The sequence below is a fragment of the Belonocnema kinseyi genome, chromosome 7 (assembly GCF_010883055.1).
Source record: "Belonocnema kinseyi isolate 2016_QV_RU_SX_M_011 chromosome 7, B_treatae_v1, whole genome shotgun sequence".
Lineage (NCBI taxonomy): Eukaryota > Metazoa > Arthropoda > Insecta > Hymenoptera > Cynipidae > Belonocnema > Belonocnema kinseyi.
In genome coordinates this window covers 129,442,793-129,469,600 of record NC_046663.1, presented here as the reverse complement: position 1 = coordinate 129,469,600, position 26,808 = coordinate 129,442,793, and the positions used below count along the sequence as shown (strand labels likewise).

The following is a 26,808-nucleotide window of genomic DNA, read 5'->3' as shown; positions in this document are numbered from 1 at the left end:
GCTATCTAAGGATGGTACTATAGAACGCCACCTCAAGGTAGGCCTAGTGGCGCCATCTCTTGGTCAGGCCGGAAACTTATCAATCCACCCTCGTATGTTAAACTTGGTGATATTTATGTTTATTGGAACGCTGAATCGAAATCTGATGCTTCATTTAAAAAATTAAAAATCTCGGATCGAAAATGGCGGGCCAAAATTATTTAAAATGTCTAGAATTTGATCGGATAATTTATATTAACGTTTTTGGAAACTTTCAAATAGAATCTAATGTCGGATTTTCAAAATTCAATATAGCGAATCAGCATTATTAACAAGCTTCGGACCTTGATAAAATCGATGATACTTAGGTAATTGGAATCGCTGAATCGAAACGTGATGTTGGATGTAACATAAATTTAAGTACTAAGTAATTTAAATAAAAAAATTTTGAACCACGGGGTTTTTATTAAAAGAAAAAAAATCAATTTTAAATGAAATAAAAAGTATGAAATAATTCATCCTAGTCGAATGCAGTTTTATAACCCCATGCAAATTCATAATCTCATGAATGTTACTAGAAAAATTATTACCCACGAAAAACTTGGGGGGCCTACAATACAATTTTAGTGCATAAATAGTTTGTCTCAACCGGTGCGGTGGTGTGATGAATTTAAATGACAAATACTCTGACAGTTGATGGGCCGAGAATAAAAGCGTTGTAGAATGAGTTGCAGAAGAGAAACGGTTTAAGTTTTCGTGTCATCGCAAAAAAGACTTTGAAAAATAACGGGAGCGGAAACGGATAGAATGAGCATCAGAATAGAAGTGAGCTGAAATAATTCCGCGGGGAAAAACGGCTTAGGACTTCAACCCACTTTGGGTCCCAGTCTGAACTCAACCCGCTTTTACTTCCAGTCCCAAACTTAACACGTATTTGCTCGCGCAGTAGGACCGTAGCATCTTAAAATTTGATGTCCCGTATTGATATTGTGATGTTGCAGTATTTATGTCCCATTTCAGCTAGATTTGTATTTTAAATGTCGTCATCTTTGATTAAGGAATTTAATTCTTCGTTCTCATATTAACATCAAGCCTCAAGTTCTAAATTTTTCTTCATTATATCACATGAAGTTAGATAGCTCATATAACAATAATTGATACTGTTAAGTATGTGTTCTACGTGGTGCGGGATTCGGGAGAACAGGGAAATAACAGCGGTAGGTATACGATTATAGGTTCTGTTTATTGTGTTGTACACATGACCACTCGTGGGGTCTGACTGGCATCTAGCGCTGCATTATTCGGCTCGCAGCCGCACACTCATACACTCGCTATGTGTACGCACACGTACGAGCGCTCGCTCTCCCCGCCTTGCGTCTTACAGCGCTAGCACAGTAGTGTGCATACACTACAGATACCATTGAGCTTATTATCAATTATTAATTTACCAAGTTTGCATAATACTGTTATGTATCTGAAAAAAACATTGGCTAGTTTGTACATTTTTTTGTAGTTTACAAATACTACATCAATTTATTGTAAAAGCTTTTAATTGTATCATCAGATATAATAATATCAATAATAATATATTTAATGTGAAGAATTTCTCAAAATGAAATCAAGAGTTTATAACGACAAAATTTGGACAACCACGAAGGTGGTTAGGTGATTTTTCAAATTTTATCGTTAGATTCTTGGTTTTATTTTCAGGAATTCTTCAGATTATCTTGATTATTGCACGTTAAATTACATTTTAAATTAGATTAAAATTTACGATATATAAATAGGAAAACAGTCCAATGTAAAATCCTTTTTTAACGTCCAATAATCAAATTGATGAAAAGAATTCCTGCAAATAAAATGAAGAATCTAACGACCAAATTTGGACAACAAATGGTCGTTAGATTCTTGATTTTATTTGTAGGAATTATTTTCATTAAATTTGATTTTAATTTCATTTAAATGTCTTAAATTTTAATAATATTTTTGGAGTTACAAATATAATAATAATTGATCAATTATTTGATCAATTTGCACGGGACTGTCTCGGTATATATCATCAGTCACGGACGCATTTTTATAATGCAATCAAGTGATCTGATGAGAGCAGTCTGCCCAGACATATTGGACAAAGTCTGGTTTTTACCCCATCATTGACGGACTGGGTTGCAGTCATGTACACGATGGGGGGACCTACAGCTTAAGGTGGGTTCCGAACCACCAGAACCTCGGTAAAGGTACATTGAAAAATTTCTAGAGGTACCAGCTCAGGGATCGAACCCCGGACCTCTGAGGTGAAGTTCGAGTGTAACCAACTGAGCCACCGAGGCTCTTAATAATAATTAATCATTAATTATTATACATTATAATTTAATTTATATAATTCATATTATAATCTTATATAATATTATTATTAATAATAATCATTATAAGTATTGATAATTATAATTAAACATCCACCAAATGTATTTCATACATCTTATTAAATTAACTTACAGCCTCATCTCAACCGGTAATTGTCTTCGGCCGTGGCTATGATGAAAAACCAGATTCATCATAAAAAAAGTTTAAACAAAATTATTATAATAATGAATTTATATATAAAATTAATAATTACTAATCATTATTATTGTTATAATATTATTATAATACTAATATTTATATCAAGCATAACTTACATAATCAAATTTGTTAATGATTACAAAAAATAGTCGGTTTTGAGTACTTGTACAGCGTGGCGAATCACAGAGAGTTCCAACAATTGTCTGGTTGTAACGCTTCGTGTTTCGCTCCGCTCTAAAAGTACTGAAACCCGGATTTTCAATAATGTTGGTATAAAAAATGATATGGATGGTTTGAGGAAAGCCCCTCAGCGAATGAAACAGATTTTAAGAGAATTCCAAAGAATTTAAAAGAATTCAGGGTAAATTTCAAGTTAATTGCAAAAAATATTTGAAAATTTCTTCAAATGTTTTAAATCCTACGAAATCCCCTCACTTCTTGTATATAAATACCTTGCAATATATTAAAATATTATAGAATTCCATACAATATAACGAAATCTCATGGTATTTCCTGAAATTCTAGAAAATTTTTAAAAATAAATTGAGCGCTTCTCAAATTCCTCAAAATGATTGAAATCCTCACAAATCTGCTCAAATCTTTTGGAATATTTTTAAATAACCAGTATACAACCTTATGGATCCTATAAAGTCGTTGTATATCTTTATAAATTCTAGTAAATTCTTTCAACCATCATGATCATTTTTTTAATACCATAAAAACATTTACATCTTTAAAATTCCTTGAAAGCTTTTTAATTTTTGAAAATACGACAGCTTTTAAGATCTCTTCAAATTAATAAATGACTAAAATCAACAAAAAATTCGTTGAAATCTTTTTAAAATACCCTAAAATATTGCAAATGTCTTGACATTTTTAAAACTCTTAAAAGTTATTAGAAATTAAAAAATACCCTTATATCTTTCATATCATATGTAATCACTTGAATTGATTGAAATATTTTGTAGACTAACGTAACATGAGTTATTTAATATCCTGTAAAATCTCTTCAAACCGCTAGAATTTTTTTAAAGCATTTGATAATTTGTTGTAATTTTTAAAATAGTTGAAAATAGATTTTTTAAATTATTCTGAAATATTCAAAATTCTTTAATATCTTTGATATCCTACGAAGTTACCGAAATTCTTATGAATAAATTATTAAAAATATATTGAAATATCATGAAATTCCGTAATATTGGGTGCAATCTGATATTTTATGAAATCCTGGAAATTTTATTAAAAAAACCTTAAGACTTTTGAAAATCACTTACAAGTTAAAATTATTGTATGTTATCAGAAATCTTCTAGAATCTCGTGGAAAATTGTAATATCTTATAAAATCGTTCCATATCTTACAAAATTCTAGTCAGTTCTTTAAAACCCCATAAAAGTTTGTTTAAATCATCTGAGACCATTCGAATCTTTCAATTTTCCTTGAAATCTTTTGAAATTCCTTGAGATTTTTTCAAGCACTCGAAAAATTATTATAATTTTTAAAATACCTGCAAATTTTCAAAATTATTTGAAATACCTTGAAATTATTCAAATCAATTGAAAATTCCTTGGAATTTTTTTAAATATACTTGAATCTTCAAAATTCTTTAAAATCTTCGGAAACGCCTTAATATATTTGGAAATGTTTCAAATTTTTAAAAATTCCTTAATTATTGTGAATGAATTCTTTGAAAGTCATTGAAAATTGAACAATTTGTTTGAAAAGTCATAAATTTTGGTAGAAAATTCTGCTATTATATTGAAAATTTTACTATGTCGTAAAAAATAGACTTTTTGTTTAAATTCAATTTGTTGGCGTTGAAAAGGATAAGTAAAATATTTTTTAGATGAAAATCCAATTTTTTTAAATTATTTTTTTTTTATTATTAAATATCATCTATTTAAAGACAAATTCTACCCTTCTTGGATCAAAATGATACAATTTTGTTGAAAATTTAGCAATGTTGTTAAAAAGTCTTACTTTTTGGTTGAATATTCTCTTGTTTTGTTAAACATTTAACTATTTTACAGAAAATTTACTTAAAAATTCATCTGTTTTAGTACAAATCTCATCTTTCATGGATAAAAATGCAATACTATTTGGTAGAGAATTCAACCCATTTGGTCAAAACTCATCCCTTTTGATTGAAAAAATCCTTTTTTTGACTGAAAATTCAATTTTTTTCATAGAAAGTGATTCCTTATTTAAAAATTCAGACTTTGATCGTGAAAAGTCAACTAAAATCTTTTTAAATAGAAAATTCAACTATTTTATTGAAAATTTATCCTTATGATTTAAAAATTCATCTCATCTGAATTCATCTCCTACATCTGATTTAAAAATTCGTTCTGAAAAAGTCTGACAAATGACAGAACTATACTATCATAGTTAGACGGTTACGATATTTCTTTGCTCGTCAACCCAATTCAATATTGGACACCAGGGGAACCACGCTGGTCAAAAAGTGAAAAATCAAAATTAAATTATTATATTGAACAACTTCCAGATAAAGGTGCGGTTAAAAAATGCGCACAATGCGCACGTCAATTTATCGTTAGCATATTCCTCACACCCAAGCAAGATAGCTCTAACAGATTTATCTTAAATCTTAAAAAACGAAACGAATTTATAGATACCGTACATTTTAAAAAGAGGACATGAGATTTCCTTTCGGTCGGGTACAAAAAAATTGCTACATGATGATACTCGACTTTAAATATAGATATTACCAAATTCGAATAGCAGAATTTACTAGAAAAAATACTTCAGATTTGTGTTTAAAGGTATGCTATTCGTTTTTAACTTTTTCCCTTTGGGTTAAACAAGGCTACATGTGTCTTCACAACGATATTGAATCCCGTTATAACTCGGTTAAAGGAAGAAGGTTACTCTTCTGCTCTCTACACAGATTAGCATTTTAGGTCAAGAAGTTCCCGACCATAGGCGCAGACTGTGTCCTTTATGGATTGAGCACCTGTGACATATACTATTTGTTAGTCCATTTACATCTAAAGATACCTTGCAGCCCTAACGGCACTTTATTACCGTATCTGTTGCTCTAATCGTACGGACCATGATAAGGCTCCGCCGATGGATCCTAAGAAGATATAATTACTAAGTATGGAGAATGGTAAGTGTCGAATACGCAGGAACTACTTTTTCTCGACAAATGTTCCTGTCGTGCACTCGAGTTTTAACATGATTTTTTTTTACCACGAAAAGCGAACCTAATTTTTATCAAACTTTTGGTTCCGGCCGACAGAAATATTACCGGAAAAGAGAAGACAAGAAATTGGAAATTGGAATTGAGTCCTGATTATCGGTGCTCTCGGCGAAACAAAGTCTTTAATGGAAAGAAATCTTAAGGCCTCTGGATATTATTGGTAATTTGGACTTCATAAACTGAAGAAAAACGGAGAAGCCATTTTGTCTAGTTTTTTGTATACATAATCTTAAGAGTAGGAAAACTCTTGGTAAAGGCCGTTTTTTAGAAAAAATTATATTTTTCATGTCATGATTTAAAGAAACAAATGCGCCCTATAAGTGCACTATACCCAGTGGGCACACATCTTTACAACAAGTTTACGATATCCTATGTCCATGCCGTAAAGACATTGTAAGATCATACGACGTATTTATGATATCGTAAAGACACATTAACGAAATGGACATAGGATGTCGTAAAGTTGTCGTAAAGATATCCTAAGGACGTCGGAAAATTTTGTGCCTACTGGATAGCCAAGACTGAGTCACTCAGTAGCGAACATTTTTTCCTAAATATTATGTAAGATATTCTGTTAATTACAAAAAAGGAGGGTACCCCCCCTTTAAAGTTGAACAGTTACGAGATATTCGTGTTTTATTTTTTTTAATAAATGCAATGGTTATTCATTATTTATTATCAAATTTATGTAGGTAAAATAGAATGGTCACCAGTACACAATACTGGTGATCAGTACAGATAATCGGTCATTTGCCCGCTACTGGCTGACGACTGGCTCCACAACCATGGCAGTAGTATTTCTACAGTCTAAATATTTAAAAAAGTAAATGTCAAATAACTATAAATGCAATTAACGTACTAAACATTGTAAATATACAGAAAAAATTACCTATATTTTATGGCAATCTTAAACGTTGTAAAATATTCTGAAATACCTAAAAAGCAAAACGTTATGTTATTATAAAAATTTGTAAAGTGGTCTAAAAGGTGAAAAAAACTGAATATTGCACGAAGAAAAATTGTGATCGATTTAAATTATTGATTTGGAAACTATTCTATTTATATTCCCCTTTACAGTTTATTTAATTTGCGCCAGTACACATTTATATGATAATTAATAACAAATTAGGAAAAGTGAGTTTAAAATTTGGTACCCTAACTTTTTTGAGCTATAGCTTATGATGGTTTTTTCATTGACTTTGAATTCTATATGTTTCGAGAAATAGTTAAGACTACCGCCTCCTAGGCGATAGAATCAATAATGCTTAAAAATTTGATATATGTATTCATTCTAAGTAGCTCTATTGATAATAATAGACAAAATACTCCTAATCAATTAATTCTTATTTTTTAAATACCTGTTTTGTTATATCGAATATTTAAAAAAATATATATTATTCGGAGGAAGGCTTGCATATGATGATAAATGGATAAAGTGGATGCGTCCTTAAAACAATTGAATGCTTTTTAACGATTTTAAGGCGCTTATAGTTTTAGATTTACTACTTTGCTACGTGAAATTTCACGTGCTCAGTTTTAAAATACTACCCCAATTTCACATGTCATTCCATGTTATTAAATGCAACCAGTGGACCCAAAATTTGGCGGTGTCTTTACGAAATCTTTAAAACATCCTATGCCTATGTCGTAAATACACTTTAACGACATTGACATAGCATATCGTAAAGTTATTGTAAAGATGTCCTAACGATGTCGTAAAGACTTCACAAAGATTTGGGCCCAATGGGACGTATATGAGTACGTTAAAATGATAAGGGCCATTATATTCGGCTCTAGTTTAAGAAATATCCGTATTTTTCAAAGTCAGATTCTCAATAATCATTTTCGGGTTGGCGTGGGGCATCGTTGGAGGACCTACATGCAATTTATATGTTTTGGACCAATAATGTCGGTAATTCATCCAGCTATAGGCCTTTATAAGTAACTATACCGATCATAAAGGCCCTTTTCATACGGACGAACATAAATTTTCAAGTGTACGTCTATGTGGATTTCTAATTGGATTACCGCGTAGACATTTGTATCTGGGAAAGTGTTGTTTAACGTCTTTCATTAAAACAGAATGAAGATCCAATGGATTGTCAGCGATTGTACACTATTATCGGGAGTTGCCTATACCACAAGAGTTACTTGCTGCGATCTCATTTGCCTCACGATAATTTAATTCAAGTACATGCTTTCCTACGACAGAATGGATTACTAAACCTTGTTACTAAGGAGTCACTAAAATCTCTAATAGTTTGGAAAAAAGTTTACCCTACTTTCGTTAAACAAGAGATTGTAGAAACTACGCATGGATCATCATTATTCCACAGACAATGGTTTTTACTTGTCATTGGGTACCAGCACGATTTGCTGATAGTTCTTCTCGAATCTGGAGGATGCACTGCAAAGTAAGTTTAGTTTCAACATATACCCTTAGCTATAATAGCATTAGTGGAAAAATATTAAATAAGTTAATTTCATTTTGTAAATGGCTTCTAATTCTACACTGAAGAAGAAAAACCTTTTTTTGGAGGAAAAAATTTAAATAATGGATTGCGTTAATTTACTTAAAAAATATGTTTACAAGGAAAATAATAATGATTCAAAATAACTTCTAATATTTATCCACAAAGTTTATGAATTTGTGTTGCATTTTCATTCAGAAATGATCAAGCTAAGCATAAAATACAACTTGTATTGCAAGGAGATAAATATTTTTTATGTGGCAGATGAACCCACCTAACACGCATTCCAGTCCCAGACTTTCCTGATAGTTGGGAGAATACTGTTATATACAAAAGTAGAATTAGTATGCTCGAGAAAAATTATTTTTGAAAAGATATATTGTCAACCTTAAATTACATTCCAGATTTATTTCCCCTTATATACAAACACACACACACACACACACACACTTAAGAGTATCCCACAAACGAAAAATGGAGTGTTCAATTTATATCCTGGGATATCCTGTGGACATCCCTGCCCAGGTGGAAATTTCTTTAGTCTGCCGGAGTTTACCACTGACGCATTCCTGGCCCAATACTAGTCGCGAGTACACATAATCGGCAATTCATCCAGTGCTGGCTAATGGCTGAACCAACGATCAGGGTACAACAATGCTGACAGTATAAACGTACTGCTGTAAAAACTGTTTGAATGCTCTCTTTTTCTAGAGCTGACGCCTATTATTTACAGGTGAGCTGAGTTCCGTGATGACTGATTATTTTTTTTAAGTTGCCGTATTTCAAAAAATAGTCTCTTTAATTAGACGATTGAACCTTGAGTGCGTCGTATTTTTGCGTATGAATTTTTTAAGAATGTGAATTGTTGACAAGGTGTACATAAATCCTGCCCATGTGTTAGGTACTGTTGTATAATAATTGATACAGAGAACTTCACTTGGACTTTCGGCTGATATAGTTTGCATTTCTGAGTAGTTTGCTCGTTTAGCGAACTTTTTTCTTCAACTGAAATCAATTCTAGCATGTTTACAATGCTCTACGGTGTGCACAGTTTTCATATTGTGCCGATTTTTTTGTACAATGATTCTTTGTGCATGATTTATCTTCTAGATTTTCCCAACTTGGTTAACGAGAATTCTCTTTCAAGAAATCATCTTTTCTTTGCTCTTCTTTTATGCTTTACATTTTTTTGTTCGAAGTTCTGATGAAGTTTTTTTTGCCAAGGTGTGTGCATGAATACAAATCCGTCGCCTTATTCGAGGCATGCGAGACGTCCGTCCACTAAGCGCCGCCACCAAGGCAAATTGTAAAATGGAATACGCCATATTTTATTGCTTTTTTGTGCATATTTTATGTTAAAAAAAATTTTGCTCTTAAGCTTTCGAGAAAAGGGTGGAGGTGTTAGCACGACGTCCACTCAGCACCGCCACCTGCGAAAACTCACTAAAAATGATTATAATGAGATGAACGATTAGGGGAGAGTTTTTTTGCTTTTTTTCGCTTGCTCATTGATAATATATAATACGTTTCCTAAAGAACTAACCGTAAGTCGTACTTCTAATTAATCACTTAAAACTGAAAAATGTATCCCTCTTATTATTTCTCTCGAAAACAACCCTTGTACGTAAATGTATGTAGAGGAACTTAGATATACTTATATTAAACGTATCAAAAATAATAACATTCAGGTAAACACTGATAATGGATAATTTTTGCTCTTTTTTTCTCTCTGATAAGATATAATACGTGCCCCAAAAAACTACCCCTAAGTCATAAATATCTACCCCTCGTAATCAAAAACATTTCGAAAGTTTATTTGTTTTATCTTTACCTTGGTGGTGGCGTCTTGTGCCCTACTGCAAATACCTATATAGGTGACTGTAAAGTTCACTAATAGCATTCTATATAAGGATCCTATAAGTGACCTATAGAGGATCCTATATAGGGTTACCTAGAAAGTTCAGTATAGGTTCCACCTATAGGAAATGAAACAGCTTCCTGCATAGGATCCTTTATAGAATCCTAAATGATTATACGGCAAGGGTATGGGTTCCTTCTTCCAGCGTTAGAATCCATATAAGAACCTATACAGGTCTCTACTACTAGGCAATCGTATAGTCAAAAATAACTACTGCGCAGCTGTATCTGCTATAGGAAACTACTGCGCAACACTTCCGGTTCATCATCTGTCCTATACAGGTCACTAATAGGATTCTATTTATTATCCTATGCATGAAGCTGTTTCATTTCCTATAGGTGGCTCCTTTACTGACCTATATAGGTGACCCTATATAGGATCCTTATATAGAATCCTATTAGTGACCTATATAGGTATTTGCAATAGGGCAGTACAGAACCGGTGGTGTAACAGTACCGCGTCTGTAACGCACTCCTGCATCTCGGAGTATGACAAGTCAGTACTGGGCCAGTCGTATATTTCCCCGTGGGGGGATATTTACATTTTCATCCTGTAGGATATCACATGGTAAATCCCTGGGTTGGCCAGAGACATAAATGGGATATCCCGCAAATATCCCATGCTCTGCGGGTATAAAGTAAGCCACTAAAATACCAAGGGTGTTAAGGGTCATATATACATGTTACATTTTAAAATGTAATCATATCATAGGGGGTATGGAATGTCCTCGTGACTGTTTACTGTTTCTTACAGAGAGAAAAGGGTAGGATAATTCGTAGGTAAGTGTATACTTATATGGGGTGGAGGGGGGGGGGGGTCCAAATTACATAAGGAATCTTGACTTAATATTTGAAAAGTCCTCTAATGCAGGCTTGAAGAAAAGATTGGTCCGGATGTATTCTACGTCGAAGAAGCTCAGGAAACTTTAAAACATATACAGAAAATTGGCATATCGACATTGGTCGAAAAATGGATATTGGCTAACGCTAGACCAGAAGTAATTCTCCCGGAAGAACAATCAACTGTTAAACCGATTATAAGTATTGCTGAAAATCTGTTAGGCTTTATTAAATCTTCTGAAACACAAAACCACTCTACTAAGCCAAGCTATACCTCACCAAACATAAAGGCACAAGAAATAACTCCTACGTCAAAGCGGCATAGTCCTGAAGATATTAAATATGCTTCTGGTTCAGGTAAACGACTACTTTTACATTATTCATTTATTATTTATTTAAGCTCTGAGCTAATACCAATACTAGCAGTGTGTTACACCGAATATTGTTAAGATAATGCTAAGATAGGAAAACGTCTAAAAACTATGATAAAATATAAATGATAAAACAAATTTTTAAAAATAATATTCTAAAACTTCGTTCGCTATTATATGAAGAAGCCTCTTTTGAAGATAGTAGAGAATGCAGTATTTCCTTCGCTGCGCTAATTAGCACAAAATTCAGAGTGGGGCAAAGAAAATGTAACTCTACCTGCTTCTACTTTTTGTAAATCGAGCCCACCCCATGTCGGTGTAATATTTAAAATCGCTTAGTGCTTATTTAAACTAAGAGATTTAAAAACAATGTTGATGGGATGGGACTGTAGCCTCTTTTGCCTGCGAGCGAATTTCACTTACAGAGGATTGAGGGAAGGAGGGACAAGAGGAGAGAGAGCGAGCGATTTTAAATAGAGATTCCATTTATGGAACAAGCTTACTTTTTTTGTGTGACAAAATTGATGTCACTGAGGCTCCGCAAATTTAGGAACAAAAACATAAAATTGAAAAGAATTACTCAGGTGGACTTTGTGTTATTTAATTATCTTCAGAATAATGCAATATTATACTTTAAATAATAATCACTCATTATAAAGTCATAGATATTATTTAAAATAAATAAGCTTTATTGGATATTTGGAAAAAATTATAACTTTTGACTAAAAGTCCAAACACCCTGAATCAAAAAACCCTAAAATAGATTCATAGAATTCACGAAATTTGTGAAATTCGCGGATTTTCAAGCATTCCGTGAGTTCTATGAATTCCATAAATTACTTAAATTCCATAAGCATCTGTGATTTATCACAGAAATAATTTTGGTCAAACCCCTACCCTTTTCTAAAACTTCGTAGGGGCGAAAATGCATCCCTGTGACTGGTCACAGAAATAATGTTGGTCAAACCTCTGCCCCTTTTCAACTTTGGCGATGACATGAATGCACCCCTGTGACTGATCACAGAAATAGTTCTAGCTGCATCTCTATGTATTGCAATATAATTATACTTTCTCAGAATCCTAATATGCTACTTTTTCGGGTTGTAGCGATTTTGAATATCCGTATTCATTATTTTTGACTCATTCTAAAGTACAAAAAAATTAAAAATATGCGGTAAATTTAAATGCAGAAGACAAATAACTTTTTTGAATCCTTTTCAAACAAACAATTGCATAATAAAAGGTTTAAAATAACTAAGCGGATTGTCGATTAGGCAGCGAATATTCTGTTAGGCTAGTCCTGATCATCCGTGCTTTTGAAGGTACCAAGCTTTTACTGGTTAATAGCCCGAAAAGCATCCCTGCGTGTGAACGAAATGATAAGATACTTACAGGGGAAATGCAGAAGGTGGTCGTCCTTCGGTTGCTCCGCGTTCTCAGGGTGCACGAGACTTTTGTCTGCAACTAACATGATTGTCGTTTCGATAGCACTCTATTAATTTTTAGTAGTTTTATGGATGAAGGACGAGCTAAGATCCCTCGATATCTGGTCACGAAACGTGATGCACATGACGAGAAGCTCTTTTTAAAATAGTTAGAAAACACGAAAATGTGACGAAACTAGCGCTGCTGTACAAAGCAGCGAAGGAGGCTGCTGAAACCATCAGTCTCGTCTTTAATATCAAGGGCTCACTTCCGTGAACAGCTCCTCGACAAAAAGATGCACGGCATCTTCCACAGAAATGTGAAGGTACAGTCGATGTCATATGAGCTAACGTTTGCATTCCACAAATCATCCGGATTGAAATTGGACACGTAGGATTTCAGTTTGGCTTTTTAAAATAGTGTCATTTCAACTTTAGGATACCGTCAACACATTTTAATCAAGACTTCCCTATGATAGCTGCAGTGCGTGTCATGCGCTCCCCGATCATTTAGAACGCATACTGTATATATAGTTCTCCAAACCATTTAGAAACGACTCACATCTAAAGGCACAATGTGACTCTAAGAGTGTTTTATCACCATCTCTGACACCCTTATATTAGCTATCGAACCACTACGCCAAACGCTCCTAGGAAAATCGAGTAAATTTTCGGAAATGAAAAGTGCCACATATACTGGAACTTCATATTCTCGACAAATGCCGCTGTCGCTCGCTCGAGGCGTGACACAGTTCTCTTTGACTTCGAGAAACGAAGAATGTTCACTGTGGAATTTTCGGCACTAGCTGTCAAGAAAATCACAGTCAAGGAGAATAAAAACAAAGAGATGTTTAAAGGTCTTATAAGGAAATTGCGTCGATTATAACCGAAACCATCTATTAAGCTAGTCGTCTTGTTAATCGCTGTTCTTGGAGGTGCAGAAGGCGGTCGTCCTTGGGTCGTTCCGTGTCCTCAAGGTATACGAGGCTTTTGCCGAATCGTATGATCAAGTCATTCGCAGACTGTAAACACCTATCTCACGGTAAAAAGACGTGGTGAAAGTTGAAACTTTAGTGTGATTTTGACGGGAGCGGGTGCAATTTTCCAGAATGGTACGCTCCTGGTGAAATCTCGTGCTTTTCCTAATGAAAATTTATTAATAACATACAATTTAAAAAAGAGTTAAACCACCACAACAGGGTCGCACAGGAAGGAAGCTTCATCTAAAAATGACACTCGTTCCCAGTAGAACCGCGGTAAATCAAACTCTTGACCACGTCTCACGACAGTGAAATATGTGATCCTAGGGCAGTATGAAATCACAACGACAGGACGGCGAAACCCTCATGTGTCTTGAGGACCCGAAGTGATCCAAGGATGACAGCTTCCTTCATCCATCTCGCAAGTGCCGTGGAATATTTTTGACATCCTGGTATGGCTTTAAACCTTAAACGTCCGATTGGGGTCGTTCGCGAGAAGGCCTCTTTCATTTGAATTTACTCCCTTTTCATGTTCGAAATACTGGCTTATAGTAACATCTACTTTGACTTAGAGAGTTACTCTCTCAAGTCGCATACCTAGCCAAACCTCAACCTTGTTATTCTATGCGTGACAGCGGATCGAATGTAAGTGGTGCTGTGAACGACCCCAGTGTGACCGATACGAACATTTTAGATTTTTTTCGTATTTTTATTTGTGGTGTTTTTCGGATTAAAATCATCTTAAAATGTAAGTAGAGTGTGTTCTAGGAGTATAATTTTTTTAAAATGCTCAACCATTGTTTTCAAATTGTAGATACCGTAAAATTTGAGGCGACGATTGATTCGTGAAGAGATTCTCGAGGAATCTCTTGAATCTGCGATTCGCATTGTTTGAGCTTTTGTGAATATGGCGCTGGTCTATAGATAGAATTCTTTTTTATTTCTCACTAATTTTGTATGTAATTATTTATAATGGCCGTGTACGAATATTTCCTATTATTTTAAATAATTTAATTGCTATTTTTTGTTAAATAAATGCTATAATATTCGAAAAATTTGTTTCCAAAAATTAACTAAAAATTTGCACTTAGTTTCCCATAATAAATACCTTTTTTTAAACGACCACTTTCATACTATTTTTTTTAAACTACTACATTTGAGTGATAAAAGCTAGCAATTTTAGCTTCGAATTTGCAAAAACAAAAAAGTTATAATTTTTGGAGTAAAAAGATTCATTTTTCGTATTTTGTTGCAATTATAAATTTTTTTATCTAATTAACAATTATTTTTCATGCAAATAACATGAACTCTTCTCCGAAGAGATAGTCAATGAACATCTATGAATTTTTTTAACTCAAAAAATACTGTAGTTTTTTCAGAAAAGCTGGTAATGTGGTTGGGGTCAAAATCGTCCCAGTGAGACCGTTACGTATCATGAAGGAAGTGGGACGTTTCAGGGTTAAGGTTACGAAGCAGTAATAGCTTTACACCTCCGAGAGCACCGATCACAAGGACAATTACTTTAACTGAATATTTTGTATACAGTCATTGCAGCTCCTTTCTCGAAGTCATGGAGATGGCTTTCCGAAAATTGTAGTTCATGAAAATTTGACACTTCTCGTTTTGAACAATTAACTCTATCTTTCTCGGAGCGTATGGCAAGGCAGGGTCATGGCAAACACCGTAAGAGCGACATAGATGGTAATAAAGCACTCTTAGTGCCGTATTATGTCTGTAGAGATACATAGTTCCCGCGTAGATTGGGACACCCGGATAGTATGTGTTCTAGGTACTAAGCATGTGCATGACAAGCTCTGCACCTATCGCTGAGAACTTCTTGCAATAAAATGCGGTCGCGGTATACCAAAGTAGAAATTACACCATCCTCGCATGCGAAAATGAAAATCTCTGTACCTGAATTAAGCCCTGATGATTTGAGAAAAGCAAAATTTTCCTCCTTTTACAAAGACTGTTCTCCATTTCTGTCAAAGTTTCCATACATTTTCTTTTCAAGTAGCTCTTGGCGGAATTTTTGAACCTCTGCTTTCGTTACTTCGGCTTTCAGAAAAGGAACATCTTGATGGAGTACTGCACTTTCCTTACTTCTGATGTTAAAATTCAGGCCAAAGGTCTCAGCCGCCTACCTTAAGCTCGTTCTTCGCCCATTGAACCAGCCCAAAAATGTAGAGTAAAACCGGAACGGCAAGCATGTTAGTCGCATATATGCCGTTTAATGTCGACAGATTCAAAGACCAAATCTTCCGAACAAGGTACTTGTATCTGCTTCGGAGAGACTCCTTCACTTATGTTGCCTCCTGAATGCGGCTTTCAGACACGCCCAGGTACGTATAGGTCTCGCCATTGTCAAGATGTCTAAAAACACTCATACCCACTAGTTCATGCTTCGTCGGGAATGCCAATAATCTTTCCTTTCTTCAGATAAATTTTGCCACATTTGTGGAATCCAAATTCCATACCAATCTCTCCAGTGTACTGCTTGACGATATTTAAAGCACTTTGAAGTTTACTTTTACCAGAAGCATAGATCCTTAGTTCATCCATAGAAAATACAAGAGTGACCTTATGCTTGCGATGATTAGTGTCGTTAGAGATGTATCCACAAGAATTTTGTAGTGCGATAGCTAAAGGCGGAAGTCTGATACAAAAAAGCAGGGGACTCATGGTCTCGAACTTCAAGACAAGCTGAGATTGTAAATATAGTTTTCCAAAGAGGCATCAATCTCTCTATGCAACTCACTATGTGTGGATGAACCTTAAAGCTTTCCAACAGACATATGATAAGTCTCTGAGGGGTTCATTCAAAAGCTTTCCGGTAGTCAATCCAGGCCAATAATAGAACACGTTAATGGGTTGGTGCGTCATTGCAGACGAACCTGGAAATTAGCAGGTTATCTCGGCATCCTGCTACAACTTTTTTAGAGCCACGTTTTTCGTACATCTCTCTCCACACAGGTTCAATTCTCAGAACCACCTTTTTGTTTAGGACCACCGCATGATAAATATGGGAAACAATTCGAGCCACGCGAGGATTTTACTCGAATGATAAAATTTTTTTTAATTCTCTAAAAATGTTATATTTAATATTTCCAGTGAGAGAATTTTTATAACTACCCAAATACTATTTTTAATTAACCATGCAACGGATTGCCTCAACATCAATGGAAATTATTTGAAAATCACGCAGGACTAAAAAATATTTTCGGGAGTATACATAAAGATGACTAGGTGTACTATATGTTTTTTGGGTCGCTGAATACGAATCAATCCTCAGAATTACTCCAGAATGTCAGGATTTAAAATAAATTAAGCCGTTTCATGGTTAATTAAAAAAAGTATATGGGTAGTTATAAACATTCTCTCACTGGAAATATTAAATATAACATTTTTAGAGAAGAATTAAAAAAAATGTTATTATTCTATTAAAATCCTAGCGTGTCTCGAATTTTTTTCCGTATTTATCACTGTGCAATATAAAAATCGTATACAGTGAGTTCAAACAAGTTACTCGTTGGGCTTGGGCGGATTTTTGACATAAACAAGGGGAACGCTGAAGAGGCGTGGTGAGTCAGAAAGAAACTGTTAATAAGATTTGAATCCGCTAAAACTATCGCAGCACCATAAACTAAACAATTGATGGTCCAGAAGTCGGACTCCTCCAAGATATCCTCATGAGGCGAGACAGCCATTTCAGTCAGATCTTGGGTCTTAGAAGGAACCTGTATGTTAATGTTCCTCCTTGTCCTGAAATTATTATCATCTCTTAAAAGGAACCTGTTTTCCGCGGTCGCGCTAAATGTCGCTTCCTCATCTTCATCCCTAGCTTGTTCATGTAGTGGATGAGGAAGCGTCCCGCGCACATATCCAATTTTCAAGAGGTAGACACGTTGATTTCGCAATGATTGATGCGAAATGTGCTGAATATCTAGTTGCTTCTGGCATCAGAGTGTGCATACGTGCCATTAAGCCTGCTCTAATAGGGATAATGCTGGCATCATAACAGTCTAGCAAGTCATCCTTGCGTTGACTCGTCCATTTAATGTGGGCATTTCGCCGGTTCGTCGTCATGTCTTCACCTAAATTATTTACAGCACTCCGCCGTCTAAGGTATATTACATTTTTACAGTGACTTAATGAATGGTACTTAAATACTCTAAGGACAGTCCGAAACATGTAAAATGCAGTAAGCAGTTTTATAAATAAAAAATATTCATGAGTGACACGACAAATTATTTTGAAGAAGTTCCGCCTAACGAGCGTTCCCGTGGTTATGAGCGCCGCACAATGTAGCCAAAAGCACTTTTTCGTTACCAAAGTTTTTCTGTTATCCATTTTTCAATGGATTTTGACGTTTTTTTTTTTTAATGACTCTGAGGTCAGGGTCACTACTATCTAGTAATAGTTTTCAAACGCCACTTTTTGTCATATGAAATGATTAGTTTTTCGAAATTCACAGCTTTTATATATAATATGAGAGAAATGTAAGCCTTATTGTGATTATTTAAAAATATCTGCTGTTTTTCTATTATTTAAACAACTTTTATAAATAAATATACAATTTTCGTATGTCACAATGAATAGGCTTCATTTTTACAAAGTGAACTAAAGGTTTTTTGACAATGACTCCTTACTGTCATTTTTTCAAGTTAGAAACAAGTGGTAATTATTTAACAATATTTATAAACAAATTTACATTTTTAACATAATTCCACGAATAAGCGTAATTTTATTTGCGGAACCCACTAAAGATTTATCATTAATGACTTCTCGTTGTAATTCTATTCAAATTAATAACAAAGATTATTTTTTAAACAGTTTTTATAAATAGAAGCACATTTGTCCAATTTTGTTAAGAAAAGGATCCATTTTCTTTAACAAATCAACTAAAAATTTATTTTCAATTACTCTTTTAGCTATTGTACTCTGCCAACTGATAATAAAAGTTAATTATTTAAACAATTTTTATAAACAAATTTACATTCTGGTGTTTTTTTTGCAGAATTAGGCTTATTTTTTTCGTTAAATTGTCACGTCTCGAGCAAAAAGGAGAGAGTAATTTGGTAACGGGATCCGTGAGTGAGGTTAAAGGGCTAATTAAGTAAGGGTAGTGAAGCCTGACAATAATTTCTTGTGGCATCGTTGGCAATTCGTCAATCCTAAGCGGATTGTGTGATGCATAAATCCAAAAGATAATAATTATACAATTAGTAAATATTTATTAGAATAAAGGAATAGATTATAAGGTTACAGTAAATTATATCGTCGTCGTAGAAGCAGCATGTAACATTTCATTCTTTTATTTTGAGGTTTTAACAGTTTTTCAATTAAAAGAACGCGCCCAATCGACTGGTGAGGTTAGTTTTAGCGTTCGGCGCTTAGAACCACCACTATTGCCGATTTAGTCAGCACAGGACTTATCTGATTTCATCTTATATTTAATATAAGATAGGAATATAAGAATATATTATATAATAATAATTATTATATAGTTATTTTATAACTATGATATGATTATATAATTATTATTGTATAATAATGTAAGAAAAAGAATAAAAAGTTTTTTGTGCGTCCTGAAAAATGGGGTAAAATGAGTTGTCTCATGCTACTTCTACGACGACGATATATAAAAACTTACGCTACCTTACAGTCTCGAAAGGGCAAGAGAAGATTGTTGTGTCGATGATATCCCCGATAAGTTGTAGAATATTGACGGAATTCTATCGGGTGTTTTTAGGAATATTTCACAAGTATTTAAAATTATTGCGACTCTATCCAGGCGGTTCGTACATTGAAGTTTACATTAACCGTAGGACTGCAAAAAAGTAAAGACATAAACGTCACGCACAGATCGATAAAACTTGACGTCGCACGTACGGATCGAGAAAACTAAGAAAGTCACATGAGTCATAAGTAATTTCATAACTAATTTCTTCCTCTTTTATAGACAAAGTCTCAATTATAGGTTCAATATGCCAATACATGAATTGCGCATTTTAACTATGTGATTATATCATTACTTTTAAAGTTAAGTTATGATTATTTATTAGTCTTAGATGGTATACAATTTGACTACCCCTTATTATGTGGGCGTAATAAGTAATAGTAGGTTAACTGGATTTCCTAAAGATTTCTAAGTTACTAATGCTTTGGATGTGTTGGTATACTTATGATAATGCACCGTTGATTAGCTTGCGCTTACTACTTTATCGACTGTTGCATATTTATCATCGGTCGTATATAGTTTAATGGTTGTCACTGACTACGTGAGTTTGACTACATGACTGCATGACTACTGTTTTTAAGCTAATTCTTTTACCATTCCAACGTTACGACGATGTTTGAAAATTTCTGAGGATGTAACAGAATAAGCTAGAAATTTCTTACGAATAATTCCTCAGTCGGCGCAAAATTTGGCAAAGTCTTAACGATATTGTGAAGGAGTATTTACGATATCGTAAATACGTCGTAGATCTGACGATGTCTCTACGATATCGTAAAGACTCTTCAACGACATGGACATGGGATATCATAAAGTTGTTGTTAAAATGCACAATTTGACCGTTTTTTCATGAAAAGTATTCATTTTCTTTGCGGAATCAAACAACAATATCTTGCATATTATTCCTTCTTGTTGCATTTTTCTATTCAGGAAAAAGTGTTGACCTTATTTAAACCGTATTTATAAACAAGTTCAGTATTTATATACAAATTCACATTTTTAACATTATACCACGAATAGGGCCATTTTTTGTGGAACCAACTAAAAGTATATTAACACTTACTTTTAGACGTAATATTGTTCGAATTCGCAGGAAATATCAATTGTTTTAACAATTTTTGTAAATAAATGGAAATTTTAACCATTTTTTAAATAATAGACTCTATTTCCTTAGCAAAATCAACAAAAAATATATTTTTAATGACTCGTCCATCTTATACTTTTCCAATGGATCAGAAAATTAGAATAAAGTGTGTTGAAATTTATTATTAATTCTGCAAAGAAAATTAATACTTTTTATGACAAAATGGTCAAAATGAACATTTTCACATAAATATTTCTAAAGTACATAAAAGTTCTTGTTAATTAGACAACCAAGGCTGCACAGTCATTGTTAAGACATTTATAGTTTACCCAGTGGGCACAAACTTTTTGCGACGTATCACGGTGGTCGGAAAATCCAAAAAGTTGGCAAAAATGTGAAGGTTTTATCGCAATTCCATAATTTTTGGCATAAAACGTTTTCGAAGTCGTTGATTACGATAATGGATTTATATTTTAGAAATTCGAAATGGTGGACAAATTTTGGGAAAAGGCATTCAGTATTTTTGAAACTCGGTATAGTTTAATTTTCAAGATCGCTGATTACGATACTCAATTCAGATTTTTGAAACTCAAAATGGCGGATCCAATATGACGGACCAAGTTTAATATACTTGTGTTTTTGAGGTCTATGAGCACAAAACTAGATAATAAATCGTCAATTTAGATTAATTATTCAGTATAATAGACTGTTTTCCGAGATATTAATTTGATTTTCTACACATTTTGTCGCAGTCTTTATGTCTAATTATATTATTTAATACATGAAAATTACTGACAAAATACACAACATACTAGATTTATATTATTGATGTAGGTTTTTTGACCAGGCAAATTATTTAATAGTTTAAGATGTTAATTTTGTTCGACTACTTGGTTCTAATCAATATTATTATAATATTGATTAATTTTTGAAGATTGTGAAAAAAAGATATCTACCTCCGCTGGGACATGAGCCCAGGTCGTTCAGATTGCTGGTTTGATGCTCTACCAACTGAGCTACGGAGAAACAAGAATATTTTATTCACAATCTCCTTTCAAGCAGAATGTCAACGTCATTCCTTATACTTGTAAGATCTTTCTTTGTAAACATGAATTCATATTTTATTACTGATTTAGGTTTTCTGACCAGGGAAATTAGTTAATAGTTTAAGATGTTAATTTTGTTTGTCTACTTGGTCCTAATTAATATTATTATAATATTGATTAATTTTTTAAGGTTGTGAAAAAAACTAATTTCCCTGGTCAAAAAACCTACATCAATAATAAAATATGAATTCATGTTTAGAAAGAAAAATTTTACAAGTATAAAGAATGACGTTGACATTCTGCTTGTAAGGAGATTGTGAAAACAATATTTTCGTCTCTCCGTAGTTCAGTTGGTAGAGCATCAGACCAACAATCTGAAGGACCTGGGCACATATCCCAGCGGAGCTAGAGAGCGTTTTTTCACAATCTTAACAAATTAAGCAATATTATAATAATATTGATTAGGACCAAGTAGACAAACAAAATTAACATCTTAAACTATTAACTAATTTCTCTGTTCAAAAAACCTACATTAATAATAAAATATGAATTCATGTTTCGAAAGAAAAATCTAACAAGTATAAGGAATGACGTTGACATTCTGCTTGTAAGGAGATCGTGAAGAAAATATTCTCGTCTCTCCGTAGCGCAGTTGGTAGAACATCAGACCGGCAATTTAAAGAACCTGAGTTCATTTCCCAGCGGAGCTAGAGAGCGTTTTTTTCACATTTTAAAAAAATTAATCAATATTATAATAATATTTATTAATATTTATTAGGACCAAGTAGACAAACAAAATTAACATCTTAAACTATGTATTAGATTTATATTATAATATAATTTTAGTCACTATTCGACGAATCCGAGTCCACACTGTTAACGGAACTTTCATCAGAGTCATTAACCTCACGATTCAATTCGGAAATTGGAGCTAAGATTCGACCAAACAATTCTTAGACTTCATAAAGTTCATAAAGTTTATGATTGAAAAAGTTGACATCGATCAATGCATTTTTTTAATAATAAAATTATCAACTACTTATGAATTTGATTGAAATTGCCATGAAGTTCCCAACTGCAAAGACTGGAATTGGAAAAAACTAATTTTTCTGCTGACAAATGCCTGAATAATGCATTTGTCAGTGTTGGGTAAGTTCCTCTTTAAAGTGTAACTCGTTACAGTTACGTTACTTTTCAAAAAAAGTAACTCGTTACCGTTACAGTTACTAGTAAAAGTAACTTTAGTTACTTTAAAAGTTACTTTTCATATCCCCTCTTACCTAATTTTTCAGTCTGGGAAAATTGTAAAACAAATATAACCTCAAAATATACACGAAATAATAAAATTTTTACAATTATCTCACAAAAGAAGAGGTCGGGGACGTCCGTTGGCATGTTCGCTATCATCCTCCAATTTCATTCACACTTACCGTTGATTATACAAAAAAATTTATTAAGGTTTAGTTTTATTGAATAATACTTCACCCAAAAAATGCTAATAAGTTCGGTCAGAAACTCGTCAAAGTTGGAGGTGATGAAATTTTGGCATTTTGTAATGTGTTGTTAAGGGCATGTGACACAGCAAAATACCTATATTACCGACCTCATTTTATCCGTTCAATGGGTTTTTTTTTAAATCTAAGAACTCTTTTTGTATATAAAATATTAGACTGAAACATTGGAAAAAGTATCAGAAGAACATAAAGTACGTTTATGTACTTCATTTAGGTAAGAATTTCACTAAACATTGTTTTCAAAGACAGGAAAACTGAGACTTGTTTGGCAGATTTCCTTTCCACCTTGAAATTTTTCGAATCTAAGAACTTTCTCTAGAATGAAAATCTTGGCCTTAAACTTCAGAAAAGACAAGAGCCGACAGTAAATTATGTTTATGTACTCCATTTAGCAAAGAAAATTCCACTAAATATTATCGGCAGCCGTCGGTATTCCCGACAGGCATGAAAATGCGAAATCTGGCGGCCACTAGGCGAATCTCGATAAGGTGGCTCATCGTGCCAAAGACATCCTGGTTCGTACACCTGAAATGCGGTTATGCGGGGTCCACGAGGTCCACGCACAAACGCGTGATAAAAAAATGTTCCCTCAGTACTTTATTATGATTACGGAGTGGCTATTTATGGTGATAATCATGCCGAAGGAAAAGTAATCTCATTTCACCCACTATAAATTAGACGTGTTGAACACGTGGCAGACACCTACATTACCAACCTCAATTTTTAATTTTTCAGAATTTTTTAAATATTAGAACTTTTTTTCTAAATTAAATATCGGTTTGAAACTTTCAAAAATATACAAGAAAAAAATAAACTACGTTTATGTACATCATTTTTGTATAAAAGATACAAAAAGAAAAATTCCCAGTCGAATTTTCGAAGTTGAACGAACCTTTCTTTTATCTGTGAACGTTAGAAAAAGAGGTCCGTTCGACTTCTGACACAATATCGTAGTCCCACCGCAGGACTCAATTCTATCAGTAGTCTCGATTAGCTGTCTCGTTTATATCTGCTGAAATGTGGGGTCAAGAGTTCTGCACTCAAATGTTAAAGTTTCAAGTAAAAAAATGAATTTTTAAACAAAAAGATTAATTCAAGAGTTCTGAACTAAAAATTTGAATTGTCAACTAAAAAGGATAAATTTTTTAAGAAAAAGGTTAATTTATTGCGAAAAAATACTGAACTCAAAATTAACATTTTCAACCGAACAGATCAATTATTAAACAAAAGTATTCATTTACTACCAAAAAGACAAATACTTAATAAAATTCCAGGAAACTGAACTAAAACGTTGAAGTTTCAAATAAAAAGGACAAATTTCTTAACAAAAGTTTATTTTACTACAAAAAGAAGGAATTTTGAACAAATTCAGGAATTCTGTACCAAAAAAGTTGAATTTTGAGATAAAAACCTTCATTTTAAACAAAAATATTAATTTAGTACCAAAGAAGACAATTTTTTATTAAATTTCAAGAGTTCTGAACTTAAAAAGTAGAATTCTTACCAAAAAGATTAATTTTTTATGAAAAAAATTCGTTTACTAACAAAAAAGTTGAAGTTTCAACTAAAAAATGATTATTCAACAAAATTTAAGAATCATCTACCCAAAAAATAAAATTTTAAACGTAAAGATTAGTTTAGTATAAAAAAGACGAATTTCTAATAAAATTCAAGAATTTGTTTAAAAATGTTTTTGAACCTTAGAACCCATTTGTTAAAGATGAATATGTAAACAAAAAGATTAATTTTCTACCGAAAAAAACAACAATTTTTAACGAAAAAGTTGAATTTTAAAAACACAAAACAGGTGAAATTATCACCAAAAGAGACTAACTTTCAGTGAAATTCAAAAATTCTCAACCAAGATGTGGAATTTCCAACTACAAAACATGAATTTTCAAATAAAAAGATTACTTTAATACCAAAAAAGACTAATTTTAAATATAATTCAAGATTTCCGAATTCAAAAGTTGAAGTTTCAAATAAAAAAGATCAATTTTCAAATAAAACGTTTAATTAACGACAATACTACTATGCTACTATACGAAAGAATTCATTTAGTACCAAGAAAAACGATTTTTCAATCAAATTCAAAAATTCTCAACCAAAAAGTGGAATTTTGAAGAAAGAGAGTGATTTCTTTTTTTAGTTTTTGAAGAAAGTAGTTCAACTTTAAATCCTATTTGTTAAAGATGAATTTGTAAACAAAAAGATTTATTTTTCACGGCAAAATACACGATTTTAAGGAAATTGGAGAAAACATCTCTTGACACTTGCTTCAACTTTCTCAAAAATGCATTTGTTGTTTAAAGATTTAAAATTTTAGTTAAAAAATCATCTCTTTGGTTGGTAAATTGAACTGCTTTCTTCAACCAAAAAGTTGAATTTTCAAATAAAAAAGTTGAATATATAATGAAAAATATTAATTGTCAATAAAAATCAGGAGTTCTGAACTATACAGTTGACCTTTTAACCAAAGAAAACGAATTTATAACCAAAAATATTAATTAACTATCTAAAGAAGCAATTAAATAAAATCCCGAAATAATTTACCAAAAAGTTGAGTTTTTTAATAAAAACATACATTTTGAAACAAAACCATTTATTTACTACCAAAAAAGATAAATTTAAAAAAATTCAAGATTTATGAACCAAAAAGTTGAATTTTTAACTAAAAAAGATGAATTCAGTACCAATACAGACGATGTTAAAATAAAATTCAAAAGTTCTTAACCAAAAAGTTGAATTCCCATTTACAAAACCATGAATTTTTTAAGGAAAAAATTAATTAGCCATCAAAAAGAAACGATTTTTAATAAAATTCAAGAGTTCTGAACTTAAAAGTTAAATTTTTAACCAAAAAGATCAATTTTTAATGATAAATATTAATGATCTACCAGAAAAGACAAATTTTTAATGAAATTGAAGAGTACTGAACTAATAAAGATGAATATTCCATAACATTCTAGAATTCCCTACCCAAATAATATATTTTTAAAAGAGAACATTAATTTAGCACCAAAATACGAGGAATTTTTAACCAAAAAGATCAATTTTTAATGAAAAATATTCTTGAAATGTTCTTTAACATTAAAACCTATAAGTCCTAAATTTTGTTAACAAAATATTAGTTTACTACCAAAAAAGACAAATTGTTGATATAATGCAAGGGTTCTGAACTCAAAAGTTGAAGTTTCAAGTAAAAGATATGAATTTTTAAACAACAATATTAACTTACCTCAAAAAGACGAATATTCAATAAATTTCAAGAATTTTCTACCCAAAAATAAAATTTTAAACGAAAATGATGAATTTTGAAATGGAAAGATTAATTATGTACCAAAAAAATTTAACGAAATTAAAAAATTCTCAAATAATAAGTTGAATTTTTTATGAAAAAGACTAGTTTACTACTAAAAAAGATAAATTTTTATTAGAATGTAACAGTTCGAAACTAAAAATTGTAAGTTTCTACTAAAAAAATGAATATATAATAAAACTTAAGAATTCTCTACCCAAACAAGAAATTTTTGTATTTTCTAATATTTCAAATAAGCGTGTTAATTTTCGAAAATTGACCTGCCGCACTATTTGTAAATTATGTAAATCGTGCCTGGCGCGAGATACGTAGCTTACGGCTCTGAATGTCAAAGCACGTGGAC

At 32.5% G+C, this 26,808-nt stretch overlaps 1 protein-coding gene across 6 annotated transcripts in view; it reads left to right on the top strand.

The window, feature by feature from the left end:
• Window positions 1-26,808, top strand: part of LOC117176187 (protein inturned) — a 270,462-nt gene that overhangs the window by 177,508 nt on the left and 66,146 nt on the right. For all 6 annotated transcript variants that reach the window (XM_033366290.1, XM_033366294.1, XM_033366291.1 and 3 more), the window contains 2 exons: window positions 7,845-8,176; window positions 11,022-11,347. In XM_033366290.1, coding sequence (XP_033222181.1) covers window positions 7,845-8,176; window positions 11,022-11,347 — 658 coding nt within the window. The remainder of the gene's footprint in view (window positions 1-7,844; window positions 8,177-11,021; window positions 11,348-26,808) is intronic.